The sequence below is a fragment of the Pungitius pungitius genome, chromosome 8 (genome assembly GCF_949316345.1).
Source record: "Pungitius pungitius chromosome 8, fPunPun2.1, whole genome shotgun sequence".
In the NCBI taxonomy this organism is placed as follows: Eukaryota; Metazoa; Chordata; class Actinopteri; order Perciformes; family Gasterosteidae; genus Pungitius; species Pungitius pungitius.
The window spans coordinates 17,481,924-17,495,311 of record NC_084907.1 but is presented as its reverse complement, the minus strand read 5'-3'; the positions used below and the strand labels follow the sequence as shown (position 1 = coordinate 17,495,311).

The following is a 13,388-nucleotide window of genomic DNA, read 5'->3' as shown; positions in this document are numbered from 1 at the left end:
AACTATATATAGAATTTTCACGTTGTATCTACCTCTGTTTACCACAATATATAGATATATTTTAGGAGCGGTTTTTATTCTTTATGATTGTGCTTTTAAGTTGAAGACAAGTTCACTTCTTTTCCGGATAAATTCTCGGTGGTTTTCCTGTCTTGACGCAGCTCGGTCTTAAATCTCCGTACAACCATTGGCTAAAGATTACACAGAGTTTTGTCTTTAATGGGGGGAAAAAGTTTTTTTTTTCCCGGAAAAGGTTGTTGCAATTGAAGGTTGAACGGATAAACTTTTCGACTGAAGAAACATTTCAAATCAAATGCGAGCAAAAAAAACGTCAGCGTCTACAACCAGAAGCTAACGTCGCGTTCCTCGGGATGAGTCGTTAGCTGCATGCTAACGTCCAGAAACAGTGGGTCAGCTGAGCGATGACAGAGCAGGAGCTGATAGCGGGATGCGCCACTGATGTGTTGGTCCTCTTCTCCGAGTCGCCGCACATTTACACAGGACTGCTGACAGTGGCCACGGTGTGCGGGGGGCTTTCGGGAATACTCTCTGCTGCTATTCTCTATGTCTTCTGCCTGAAGCCTTTGCTGTTGACGAGACAAGTAAGTACATCACACGCAACCCTTGTCTTTCTCCTTCGCACAATCGCACGTCTCGCGGCGTGGCCTCATGCCACCCCTCTGCTGCTCAGTGACACTCTTCTCCCGCATCCACCAAGGGTCACAACGCGAGGCGGCTGCTTGAGCCGGACGATGGGGAGCTAGACGTGAACCACAGCAGCAGGAAAGAAGCTCCGACTGCCACCGCAAATGATAAAGTATTCTTCTCTTTAGCATCTGATCCACGCCTGGGACTTATTGTGACGTAATACAGGCGGATGTCATATGTGACAGGAAATGTGTGCAGGTCAATTGATTTAACACAACGCCTGGATTTGACTGTCAAACACTTTGAAGAGTGTCTCATGTTACGCCTTTCACTACCAATGAACAACATCCCATTAAGAGATTCTGTTTACTAATTGTCCAGGAAAAGAAACAGCCAACCACGAACAGTGATGTGGCTGCATTTGCATCCAGAGCAAAGGTGGTTTATCCTATCAACCAAAAATACAGAGTAAGTATCATAAATATACAGCATAATACCATAATCGCAAATACCTTCTGGTACACAAGTTCATATAGTCGTCACACAAATACTGAAGAAACGCTTCATACATGGGATTTCTTCAGCCCATAACAGGAAATGGTAACCAGTTGCAAACAATTGCATGTGTGACTACGTGCCATATGTATATAGTTGCAATCAATTGGTTCAAGGTTACTTCACTCATCTGCAACCTTCTGCTGATGCGTTTGTCAGCCTTTAGCAGACGGAGCGTCCAATCCATCTCTGCATGAGCACTCCAAGTTGCCGGCAATGCCCAACGATGAGTCCTCCTCGTCCACCGATGGAGAGTCTCAGAGTCAAGAACAGGACAACGACGATAGCAGTCACTTCATCTCCTCCTCACTGTTCCCCAAGAGCTTGCAGAACCAGAGCTTCACCAGGGTCTCTCACTACCCTCGCACGCTGACACAGCCAGGGTAGGAACCAGTAGTCTCTAAATGTTAAGCAGTAACCGTGCTCATTCATCTTTCAGCAAGTGGGCACAGACCCTAGTTTACTGGAGGCAATGACACCCATGTGATCTCTTCAGTTTCGAAGGCAGGATCAGTCTTTACTGTTTGGCTCTGCAGGATATCCAAACACATTGCTCCCAGCTTCAGGAAGAAAAATGCCTCGTGAGTTTTAAACATCGTTCTTTAACACAGCATGGTAATAATAATTGAGAATTCTTTCTTAAGTATGTCAAAGTGAAAAAGACAAAACAGAGGTGTGTTTTAAATTTTCCTGCTATAGATGTTTCTCCAAATGGTGAAAATAATATTCAGTGGTCGTTTTCCAAAAGACAAAAATGATGCTGACTTCTTCAAGAACATTCTTCAAATGCAAGAAAAGGTAGGGCCAGACCAGATGTCTACTGCACATTCATACACATAGATACATACATTTGCACATCTGTTCTCATCTGTCATTTCAGGAACTGAATGAGCTGAAGAAACAGTTGCCTACAGGCCACACTGCTAGCGAGAAAACGAATGATGCTCCCTGTACTTTGGAGGAAATAGAGCGAGCTCAGAAAGATCTTCTTGAACAGGGCTTTCAAGTGGTAGAAAGAGCAAATTATTTTACACCTAATTTCTCCTAATTCTCATTATTTACAAACACCTGTTTTCGCATCGCAAATTCTAAAGGGAGAGTTGATGTCTGTCTCTCTTTCACAGTCCAGATGTTTCAGCAAACAGGTGGAGGACCTGTGCCAGCATCTGCTGAAGAACACCAGCGTTTTCTCCCCAGATGAAGCACAGGATATGATTCTCTCTCTAATCCAGACTCTGCTGTTAGTAGAAAACCATCTGATGAACACACAGGAGGCTGATCTGAAGGTAAAGTGCTACTAGTTATTCGTTGGCACAACATTCATTTTGCCTGCCAAACTAAAGGGAAAGTTGTTTTCTACTTCTCGCAGGGTATCCAGAAGAAATTGCTGTGGTGGGAGGAGTTGACGGGGCTTCTTCAATCCCAAGCTGTCCTGCTAAATCAGGAAGTGTCTCTGAGGCAGGGCTTGATAGCAACAACACTCGAGCAGCTGACAAGCGATGACGTCTTGACTTTCAGCCACATGGAAAAGATACTCTCAGAGGTTCAAGCAACTGTGACTGAAGGCCTTCAACTGTGCACAGAGGGTAAGACGCATCATGAGAGGACTTCAGTTTCCTCAAAGTCAATTCACTGCGACACCCTATCAGGACAAGAATAGAAAGAGCATTTTGTAGTTTAAGCGATTCGATTGCCACAGGGAAAATCAAAATACAATGATCACATACCTGAGTTTTTTTTTTACCAAGATTCTGACCGAGTAATCGAAAATACTGACCAAATGTCAATGTATTTTTAAAAATATTTTACTGAACTGGTTCCTGGGGGCAAGTATCAGTGGACAATAACTAGCCTACTTTTCAACATTAAATTATCTCCAAAAATAGACCTGGGAATCCTCTTTAGATAATTAAATACGGTCAAGTTCTTTGAGAACAGCACAGAATATCTATCACACTATTCCTTTACCATACACTCTTAGGCAGCTAAGACGTCTATCATTAGTTAGGCAAGGTGCCTCATCTTAACTTTTCTGCTGTGTTTTGATTACTCTTTTTTTTTACTTACCCACAAAGGTAGCATTGAATGTTGGTCCATCAGAATGAAAGAAGCAAGGATCTTTTCATGACATGCATGTTTAACAACCTTATTGAATAAGGGGGTCATCATCGAACGTAATCACGTTTCCACTTTTAGAAGCCTCATTAGATCACATAACAATGCAGCCATGATGCACCTGTTACTGATGAGTAAGTGGTGTCTACTCATCTGTTGCACATACAGTCTATCTTAACCATCATCATCATCATCATCATTACATAATTGTTTAGCTGGGTTTACAAACCAGTTATTTTCAAAATGCTGGACTAGTCCAACTCATAAAAAAGTTGATCAATCATGTTTCAGAGTGCATGAGGAAAACGAAGGAGCTGGTGGATGAAAAGAGCAGCAAATTAGAGTCGAAGAGGAAGAAGCTTTTGAGGAGCCAGACCAAGGAGAAGAGCTGCGCCCTGGAACTGAAACAGACTTACAATGACCTTAAGCAGCTCACCAAGGTTGGAACAACTTACCTCCCATTACTGGTACTTAATTAATAGGCCTATAAACTATTTGCAGACTACAGTGGCATCTAAATGTAAACCTTCCCTTCAGGTGTATCAGGAGCTGCTGACAAAACACAGGCAGCAGATTTGTGACTTGGAGCAGCAGAAGGACAACAGGATGGCTGAAGCCCTCTGTGACCATTGGAAGGTAAAAGAGGAAATACTACATTTTGTAGGGCGGGGTGTATTCTCACTTTTTCAGCGCTGTGAGGGCCCCCCTCCCTAAGCACGCACAGGTGGCCCACTCCACTTCCAGCGCAGCGTTTCCTACAGTCAGAGCAGACAATCCCCTACCCCCAGATTGTAAACACATTGCGCATGCCCAAAGCCACGACCCCGACCCACCAGTTGAGAATAACCGTGCTAGAGTATTTGCATTATTTATGTCTTTGTGTCTGCAGAAACTCCGTGCCTCCTGGTCAAAGAGGCTTGGCGATCTAGCCAAGGATGTTTTTCTCACCTCGGTCCCGGCCCTGTCAAAAGTCTCTGCCGAACGTTGCGAGAAGCTGTGGTTGGACCTGGAGCAGGAGCTGGTTGCACATCTGCAGCAGGCGGAGTGCACTACAAAGCTGCAACTGGAGGACATGAAGGCTCAGATGGACAAGGATCGACAGGTAAACTGTCTGGTGATCAGATAAATACACCTTGGCACCTTGACACCTTCAGTTCTCGGCACCTTGATTCTTTCTTTGAAAAGTGTCTCTCTTGAACCGATAAGATATTTTCAATAGTTTAATCAAACTAAAATCGTTCTGATTTTTTCTTACTGAGTGTATTTTGCTGTAGGTGTGGAATGAAGAAATGGTTTTGGTGCAGTCCTGTTTTAAACATCTGGGTGAACAACAGATGACGATCCTCCGGGCCATGGTGGCCAGACAGAGCTACACACTCAACAGGTGAGATTGGAAAACCTCTGTTAAAAATGATTAATAACGTATTGAGTTAAAAAGATTGCCTGATGATGAATACAACTAAATCGGCACTCAGAGCAGATTTACAGCCACTTATCCAGTAGGAAAATCCATGTTTTTGAGTTACTTTGAAATGATGCAATATGATCTTCTTCTCAGCCACATCGGAAGGTTGATAGAGAAGAAACAAGAGCACCTCCTGGTGGCTGTGCAGAGGTACTTTGTGGTCAGGCACTTTACTCTGCACATGCTGAAGGAGATGAGACTGTCAAAGCTGAAGGAACTCTCTCAGACTGATTTTAGAGCTGTGCTAATGGAAGAGCCCAGTAAGAACCAGCCCTGTGTCAGTTCAACGCTCAAGGTGGGGAAAATGGCTTCTTTTTATCTGTATTAGTACGTTCCTTTAAGGACACGCCTCCCAATGATCACTAGATACAGCATGTCTCCTATTCCCTTGTCTAACACAGTAGCCAAGTTCACAGCCAATTGAATACAGTTGTTGTCCCATACCGATCACAGAATAGCAGTGCCAGCCTAGCAGAGCGGCATCTGGGTCCAGAGAGTCAGCTTGTTGGACACAGCTTCCAGCAGGAGTTCTTGTCTGAACTGGAATCAGGGATGGAGCTTCTCCAGAGCCATGCACAGCTGGTGGTAGGCAACGCCCTTAGCCACGCAATCCGACAGATGATGCAGAACCCACCTGCTGAGTTGCAGACTTCTCCACAACAGGATGATGGTTTGAAGGTTGTGTTGTGAATTTGACTCATCTTTCTACTTTCGGTAGGTTTGCTAAGCAACTTAGAGTAACATTTGTTTCTCACTAGTCCCACTTGACAGAGGCTGCCTCGGAGAGCGTGTATGTGACCAAAGATTCTCTCACTGCAATGGTCCAAAGCTACTATGCCCACCTGAAGGACATCATCAAAAGAAATGAGCGGGATCAGGTTAACATAAAACAGGGTGAGATCACAACACACCTGCACATGGTCACATCTGTATGAACTCAAATGAACACAGCATGTAGCCATGCTGTTATGGCTACAGCCTTGACCCTGGATCTAGACAAAGTTTATGTAATATATGCTCTTTACATTATTTCATTGGGTCAAAGGGAAACTTTGCTGTAAAACAGTACGATGATAGCCAATATTGTTTTAAGTTACGTGCTTCACACCTGTAGCTTGGGTCTTTTGGTTTGGACAAAGGGGTAAAATGATCTGGTTCTTGTTTAGACTGACTTTTTACCATGAACCTGAAGGCATACTAAGCTGCAGGTAACTTGTTGATTGGACAGCTATTGTCGTCCTGCATCATCAGGAACCGCATGAGGAAATACAATTCTGGGGACCGAAGTTTATGCAATTCTTATCTTTCTGATACAATAATCATTACAGCATTCATTTGGAGTTTACAGAGCGGTCTAGTTAAGGAAAATGTCCATTTGTTTACTCAAGGTTTAAAAATAAAGTATAGTTATATGGATAATTTATAATTCCTGAACATATTTGAGCAGATCTATTGATTACTAGTGGAGGTTTTGATCTAATCATCATAAAATCCTGTGTGAGACTCTTTTGGTTTGGTTGTTTCATCAATTGACAACTTTCCCACGAGCACCAATGAACTATACAAACCAGGCAAATGGTACCAGAGTTTGTTTGAACTAAACCAAACCGCTTAGGCACGGAAGAACCCTCAAAGTTAAAGTGTGTTAATGTTACTGTTCCTTCAGAGGTGAATGAGAAACAAGAGAGCAGCAGTCAGCTGAGTAGGTCCTTGCTGAAGGAGCTGGTGAACTGGGGCAAGAAACCCACTTCTGCTGAGTTTCAACAGAGGTGCAACAACCATGCAACACACTACACTCTTTGTCTGCACTAAACACTTAATGTCAGTCTTAAATAGCATTAAATAATCAGAATTTAGGATGTTAATCTTTCTTTTGTTTTTGGGTGACTCAGGGTTGAATTCCACAAAAGAAGGGTGTTGGCGCAGTGTGACTTGGACCAGGAAATGATATATGAGGAACTTAGGAGGAAGAAAGTGGCCCAGGATCAGAACACAGAAAGTATCAAAGCACAGCTGCTGGTTAGTAGGTTTTATGTATCATGTGCTTCCCTGCCTGACAATAGGTTAAAAGCTTTACTTACAATCTCATACTTTCTGTGCGCACTGCATTTTTGTGTCCATTAGGAGGCAGAAGAAAGCTTCATTACTGAGCTGGCAGCCTTGGCCCGGGTCTCTCTGCACAAAGAACTCCCAGAACCCAGCTGTGAAGAGGACAACACTGGTAAGCACTTTTTAAACTCTGATTGTAAATATATGTTTCACCATCCCTCCGTCTGTCATGCTGTCATATTTCAACAGGTAATGAGACCACTGCAACTATATTGGACTTGCTGTCCCTAAACCCGGCATTAGATCCAGCCTTGAATCCTTCACTGACGCCAACCTGTGTGGCCCCTGTGGTGAAATTGAAACCAAAGAAGAAAAGAGACAGAGAATCCAATCTCAACTGAAACCATAACACAGTCGCTTTTGCATATTTGTTGTGTCCTGTAAAACATTTATTTTATTATTATGCCAATTTTTTTCTGTTTTTGCCAAAGATGTCTAGGAAGGTACCTTGGGTTTGTTTGCATTAAACAAGATGGATCTTTCCCTTATTTTTGTAAGTGTTCAGACTGTTGAGTCTTATATTAAATGTTTCTGTGCTAGAACAAGGTTACTGACATGTTGCAATATTGACAAAATAACCAGTCTTCTGAAAAAATAAAAAGGCAGATTACGTGTAGAATACATCATTCAACTTTTGTAATATGTTCACCTTGTATATAGAAGCGCCATTCCACAGGCCTGACAGTAATACATTACTGTCCTATACCTACACCCACATTCTCATTCACTGCATTGATTCCCAGTGACTCCTGAGTACATGGGATGATGGATGGGCCCCTCTGTGAGCTCTCAGAAGAATTAGAGACGTCCAATCTGATTGTAGCGGAGTGCTACCACTCGTCGAAGAAAGGCTTGTCCTACTCTTGCTCTAATGGAGTTTTAAGTACAACCCTTTATGGATGATAATGCAGAGTAATGGTGAAAACCCTTGCAGCGTTGAAGTCTAGCAGACAGTTCTGTGTGTATGGAGCAAAGTAGCAGATAATTTACTTCGGCTCGTATGGTTTACTGTCAGTTTGGAGTGTCAATTAGCAAACATCAATTTTTAAACTCGCCTTTTATTCCTAGGGTTCAGTTTGCACACAAAACCAATTATTGTCATGGCACACTGAGAAAATATACTCCTCGACTTGATCGACTGCTTCACACTGGGACGTCCTGCTAGCAGGGTGTTTTCCTCCCATGCATCACTCACAAATGTGAGCGCACTGTTGAATTTGAAGGTGTGGATGCTTGTCTGTGATGGGGGGGGAAACCGTTTGGATGTATTTTGAGGTCCCTAAGGGGACTGCAAGGACTTGTGGGAAGATGACCTAATTTCTAATTTTCTCCTCTCCTGCCTGAGCTGTGGGCTCGATGCTGTTACTAACAGAGAAGCACATGAAAGCAGTGTAACAGTATGAGCCGCCAGTATCTGGTTGCACTATGGCCATGCTGTCGACGTAAAACTGGATTTCATTTGTCAGTTTTCATGGACGCAGGCCTGACTTTATCTTTCATCTGATTCAGGTAAGTGGAAATACACACCTTTTGGTGAGTTGCGATAACCCAAATTGCATTTGCAACACGGACATGTCGTCGACATTGTCCCAGCTGACAATCGAAAGGGGATCAAATGGCAGTAAATGGTGTTACTCCTTTAAGAACATGTCCTGCCCTGTTCTAGCCTTCGGACCGTTTTCACGGGTGCCTAGAAAAAAAGTTAATGAATGCATGATCGTATATTTAACACATCTAGCACGTGTTTAGTAAAGTGCCCAGTCTGCCACGAGGTCGTTGGAAATGAGTAGATTAAAGAGTACAGTGAGGTGCAGCTGGGCGCAGTGTGACGCCGTCATCAGGTCAGATGATCGGTTATTTTAGGGCACAGAAATAAGGTCACTTTCTAAATTTGCCCATCAAAGGGCTTTTTCCATCCAAATTGAAACTGTCTTATTTAATGTTGACCAATTATATGATTATTTGCTTTCTACGTAACAGTATGAGATCTCTAACACTGTTGTTTTTGGACACGTGAAACATTCAAAGATAGGACTGCTAGTTCCACGTCCCACAAATACCACCGTTTTATTAGTAATGTGTTATCTACAATACACTTTGATATATTAACATAATAATACAACAAATATTAAATACATAACAATATCCCGTGTTTTATTCTTCTTAATGAACCGTATCATTTGATAATATGCAACGTGCATCATACTATTATTAGGGTTCATACTTTCTTTAAAACTGTTTTTGCATCAATGAGACCCAGAAGGTGCTTAAGATTTACATATTCTCTGTACTTATCTTTTCTCTATGTCTTGTTTAAAAGGTGCTATTAAAAAAGTTGGCTTGGCCTCACTAACTGCCTGATTTCCTCGCTCAGGTGAGCAGCCATGGCTAACCTGCAGCAGGAATATCCCGGGGTCCTTCTGGGGATACTGGAGGAACTGGCCAATATGCGCCAATGGCTCACTTTCCAGGATCTTTGTCGTATGGTCAGTGCCCGCTTCGACCTGGAGCACCTCATCGAGCTCAGGAGCCTGCTGTTTGCTGCTGCCAGCCAGGACCCCTGTTTCCCAGCTACTCTCTTCAGAGATCGTGTTTCCACACGGGGCCAGGGGCTTTCACCGATAGGCGTCGCTGCTGATATCGTAACAATCTTTAATCTTATTCAGATGACGGTTGGCGCCCCTGATGACAGCCAACCAATAAGAGGGCAGATGGTCCTCCCTGTCGACCAATGCCCGGGCCCCAGTCTGCCTGGAGTACAGCAGCTGAACGTTGCTGGTCGAGAAAGAGGGCGTGCCCACTCTGACTCCAGTGGCCGGCCTATTGATCAGGACTTGCTGTCTCCGAGATCTAATTACTCAGGCCACAAGCGAGCAAGTCTTCCCTCGGATCCCATCTCGCTTGTGTCCTCCCCTCCAATCAGGACGAGGGCTGTGTCTTTCGACTTGCCTCACACCACACTTTTCTACCCCAGTGGCCAAATCCCGAACGAGGTTTTGAAAAACATCTACCTGCCTTTGGAGACAGACAGTGAGTCCAGTGTAGACTCTGCGCCGATGGAGGTGTTTGACGATGAACAGGGATCGTCTGTCGACCAAAAGAGAGACATCTTTAGGAAGGACTTTCACAACCAGCCGCCTCTAATACCCCAGCTGACTGTTAACAGTGAGTCTCCCAGTCCCAACAAGGATCAGAAAGGCTTCGACAATCGCAGCTTTGAAACCATCCCGAATCCTTACCCATCACCAGCAACGGTCAACCAACCGCCAGAGCAGAAGGCGAAACGCGAGAGCCTTGATGATCTACAGGACTCAACCTACTTCGGGCCACGGCCAATCCCCGAGTGGTCGCCCCGGCACCTTCAACCCCCGAGGACCAAGAGGCCCATCTGGAACAACAAGAGTCACAGTCTAGAGGACCAAATAGGCCCTGGCAGTATTGGAATGGAATCACAAGGGGGGCAATTTCCAAGAAGATCAAGCCCTGCAATCAGCATATTGGGGGAGTCCTTAGGATGCGAGAGGGGGGACAGTGGATTGTCCATTGCAGTGGACGGAGTAAGAGCTCAAGGAACCCAGACGGACCCACCAGACGTCCGGCGCCTCCGCAGTCTTGTCCACGCTGACCGCTTCTCCTTTATGACGTCATTAGACGACCCTGACATTGGTGAGGATGACATCAGTGCCATCTTTCGTTTCTTGGATGACATAAGCATGTGTGGTTCGACAGCAGTCCTGCACCCCAGTGATGGACCAGGGGCCATTAACCAGGACACCCACGAGGCGCGACGTGGCCGCCTAGGTCAACTCCAAAGGCTTTTCCACTCTCTGGAAAGCAGTGACGATGGGCTCCAGGCCAGCGTCTGTAAGCTGCTGCTCCGTATGAGCCAGATAGAAAGACAACTGGACTCACTGAATGATGTCAAAGCGGAGATTTCCCAGGTACTGTCAGCTCTGCAGCGGCTGGATGAAAAAATCCCGCTGCCTATCAGTGGAGATGAACAAGGCAGCAGTGAGCGATGGCTGGAGCCTCTCAGTGGTGTCTCCTCTTTCATAGGCCACCCTATAACCCCTTCTGACTCGTCAGAGCCTCAGCCTCTGTCTGTGTCTGAGCATCTGTTTCCAGGGATCAGTACTAGTAGTCTGGATTGGAACCAGTGGAACACTCCCGTGGAGCAAATAGAAAGCAGCAAAGGTCCGGCTGATTCAGGCGGGGGGAAAGAAGGGAAGAAGGATGCATCATCTTGTCGTGCTTCCAAAAGCGTAGAGAAAAATCTGTCCGATTCAAAACAGCTGAATGTTTCTGCAAGAGACTGGACGGTGTCCTTCTCCAAAAGTAAAGATGGCAAGTCTTCACATGGACAGGTAGGGTAATTTTACTGTGCGCAATTTATACTGTATTTTGAATGATACATTAAGAAATAAGTGTTAGATGAGTATTGTAAGTGATCCATTTTGAAGGCAAAAGTACAATCCTTGTATATAAGGTGTGACAGTGTGTTTGGCCTGAAGCTGCTGGTCTGCCGCGCAATGTGATTTAGTTATAGGTTGACAAAGGCCACTTTGTAGGATGTTGGTTTAAACATTTACAATGAATACAATGTCATATATTAATTATGTTTTTGTTTCTTTACTGCGACGTCACCCCCACAATGTAAAGTACCTTGAGTACTTTTATTTTATTCAAATAAAATGTATTATAAGGCAAAGCAATTACAAGTAATTGAAAAAAGACATATATAGGAATCCAATATAACACGTATGCAAAATATTAAATAAAATGTTATATAATGCACTGTTTGGTCAGGACTCAAAAGAAACATTATATCAAATATCTGTTATATAACACGTTCTATAAAATATTTGATTTCTTTCTAGGCAGATCGCTCAGGCAGCACGACTAACCTCATCTCCAAAAAGTCCTCCAACCTGGTAGAACAAGTATTTAGTTCGTCCCTGTTCCAGCCCAAAGACAGCAGTCTGACAGGTGGGTTAACCTCTGGGAAGGTCCTGGACCCCAGATTTTCCGAAGGTAGGGGAAGGCCCATATGGACTGTAGATGAAAGAGAGGCACGAATCTCCCCTTTGGACTTACAGGTAAGATTTCTTGACTTTGAAAATGTTACAGTAGTTTCTTGCCTCGCATATTTTTAGTATAAAGTCATTGGTTTGAGTCTATAACTGAATAAATGTTATGTTTTTCTGTATTGATTTGTACAAATATATGCAGGAAACAGCAATTTACTTTAACATCAGGGTCTATATTTGATGTATGAGTGTATAACTGATCTGATCATATTTATATGGCCTTGTGTCACTCAGAACCAGGAGTCTCTAAACCCCAACAACATGGAGTTCTGGATGGACGACATTTACACACCAGGCTACGATACTTTACTCAGGCGTAAAGAGGCGGACCTCCGCCGGGCCAAGGTCTGCAAGCTGCTTGCAGTCATTGCCACTGCACTGGTTATTATTGTCATCATTGTCATTGTCATTTGCACCGTTGGATCATGAAGACTTTTACAGCCCCTGCCGGATATATCTGCTGTATCCAGGAACCTGCACGGCGGTCTCATGCTGACTGGGAGCATAGAGCTGTAGTGGCGATCAGTTAACATTCAATAAGCCTTTTCAGTTGTCAGCATGCAGCACCATTATTCATGACCTCATAAAAAGAAGGAAGATTCTAAATGTGGCTTATTTTGAAATCGCAGTGAGTATCTCCCTCATGTGGTTACAACACATTGTAAGTGATCTCCAATGTTACGTTTTTTTCCCTACTTTTCTCTACTGTCATTTGTATAATGATTTTTGTTTTTAATAATTTCCAATGGCTGCAAAAGGTATGAATGTTTCACATAATTGTAAAATACTATATAGGATTTAATGATTTTTAGTGATGATTTAAGTCTGTTTCTTTAATTTTCTCATTTTTTAAATAGTTCCTTTTAAGGAATAGGAATGGATTCTATCAACAGGAGCGTTTTTACCTTTTAGGTTGAATGCTCTTTTCCTTTGCTTAAACAACACAGTATACTGATCAAACCAGTTTCATTTTTTTTAAAATACATTTTTACAGCATTCCTCACATCTTTTAAACTTGATACTAAAGCTGTTTAAACCACTCATGAATGTGTTTGTGATGGAGTGTTTGCTAAGTGTCAGGTTTCACATCCCGGGATGAAAAAATTGTATTGTTGTTGAAGCGTAGAAGGAAAGAGGGGGCCTTTTCCAGTAAACGCTCTCTGAGTGGGAGATTACACTTGTAATTCAATTGATGCGACGTTTGGAGTGCACCTATGCACATTATCACTGCACTCACTTGGCGTACGCATACCTGCAGACTCCCTTTGCACAAACAGATTCATCGGTGTCCATTCAAAGATAATTAAAATAATCTCACCAGTTGTGTGAAATTCTATTTTGCCAAAGCATTCTGTAAACTCGGTAGACATTATATTTTCATCTTGCGACTATATGTGCCAGACTTTGGG

The 13,388-nt window shown here is 43.5% G+C and overlaps 2 protein-coding genes across 3 annotated transcripts; both read left to right on the top strand.

The window, feature by feature from the left end:
* Positions 1-165: 165 nt before the first annotated feature.
* LOC119229994 (evC complex member EVC) lies at positions 166-7,512 on the top strand. Of its 2 annotated transcripts, XM_037490904.2 has the most exons (20): positions 166-602; positions 719-817; positions 1,030-1,116; positions 1,363-1,586; positions 1,700-1,784; positions 1,903-2,001; positions 2,084-2,212; positions 2,328-2,489; positions 2,573-2,789; positions 3,610-3,758; positions 3,856-3,954; positions 4,208-4,420; positions 4,593-4,702; positions 4,877-5,078; positions 5,237-5,461; positions 5,542-5,677; positions 6,450-6,552; positions 6,676-6,802; positions 6,908-7,004; positions 7,082-7,512. In XM_037490904.2, exons 1-20 carry the CDS (start codon positions 423-425, stop codon positions 7,231-7,233), a joined length of 2,895 nt encoding a protein of 964 aa, XP_037346801.2. In that variant the 5' UTR covers positions 166-422; the 3' UTR covers positions 7,234-7,512. The 2 variants fall into 2 exon arrangements, with proteins under 2 accessions (XP_037346801.2, XP_062420038.1); XM_062564054.1 differs by lacking the exon at positions 166-602 and having other exon boundaries at positions 700-906; positions 7,082-7,511.
* A 737-nt stretch (positions 7,513-8,249) lies between these two features.
* On the top strand, positions 8,250-12,704 carry minar1 (membrane integral NOTCH2 associated receptor 1). The gene is made up of 4 exons (XM_037491021.2): positions 8,250-8,401; positions 9,267-11,256; positions 11,770-11,988; positions 12,214-12,704. Exons 2-4 carry the CDS (start codon positions 9,277-9,279, stop codon positions 12,406-12,408), a joined length of 2,394 nt encoding a protein of 797 aa, XP_037346918.2. The 5' UTR covers positions 8,250-8,401; positions 9,267-9,276; the 3' UTR covers positions 12,409-12,704.
* The last annotated feature ends 684 nt before the right edge of the window (positions 12,705-13,388 follow it).

What these genes read in the sequence shown, in the direction of transcription:
- LOC119229994 (XM_037490904.2), top strand. Translation starts at nt 423, where the DNA reads ATGACAGAGCAGGAGCTGATAGCGGGATGCGCCACTGATGTGTTGGTC. An exon ending in TCAGGTTAACATAAAACAGG is followed by an intron (nt 5,678 to 6,449) that starts GTGAGATCACAA and finishes CTGTTCCTTCAG; the next exon opens with AGGTGAATGAGAAACAAGAG. An exon ending in GTATCAAAGCACAGCTGCTG is followed by an intron (nt 6,803 to 6,907) that starts GTTAGTAGGTTT and finishes TGTGTCCATTAG; the next exon opens with GAGGCAGAAGAAAGCTTCAT.
- minar1 (XM_037491021.2), top strand. Translation starts at nt 9,277, where the DNA reads ATGGCTAACCTGCAGCAGGAATATCCCGGGGTCCTTCTGGGGATACTG. An exon ending in GCAAGTCTTCACATGGACAG is followed by an intron (nt 11,257 to 11,769) that starts GTAGGGTAATTT and finishes ATTTCTTTCTAG; the next exon opens with GCAGATCGCTCAGGCAGCAC. An exon ending in TCTCCCCTTTGGACTTACAG is followed by an intron (nt 11,989 to 12,213) that starts GTAAGATTTCTT and finishes TGTGTCACTCAG; the next exon opens with AACCAGGAGTCTCTAAACCC.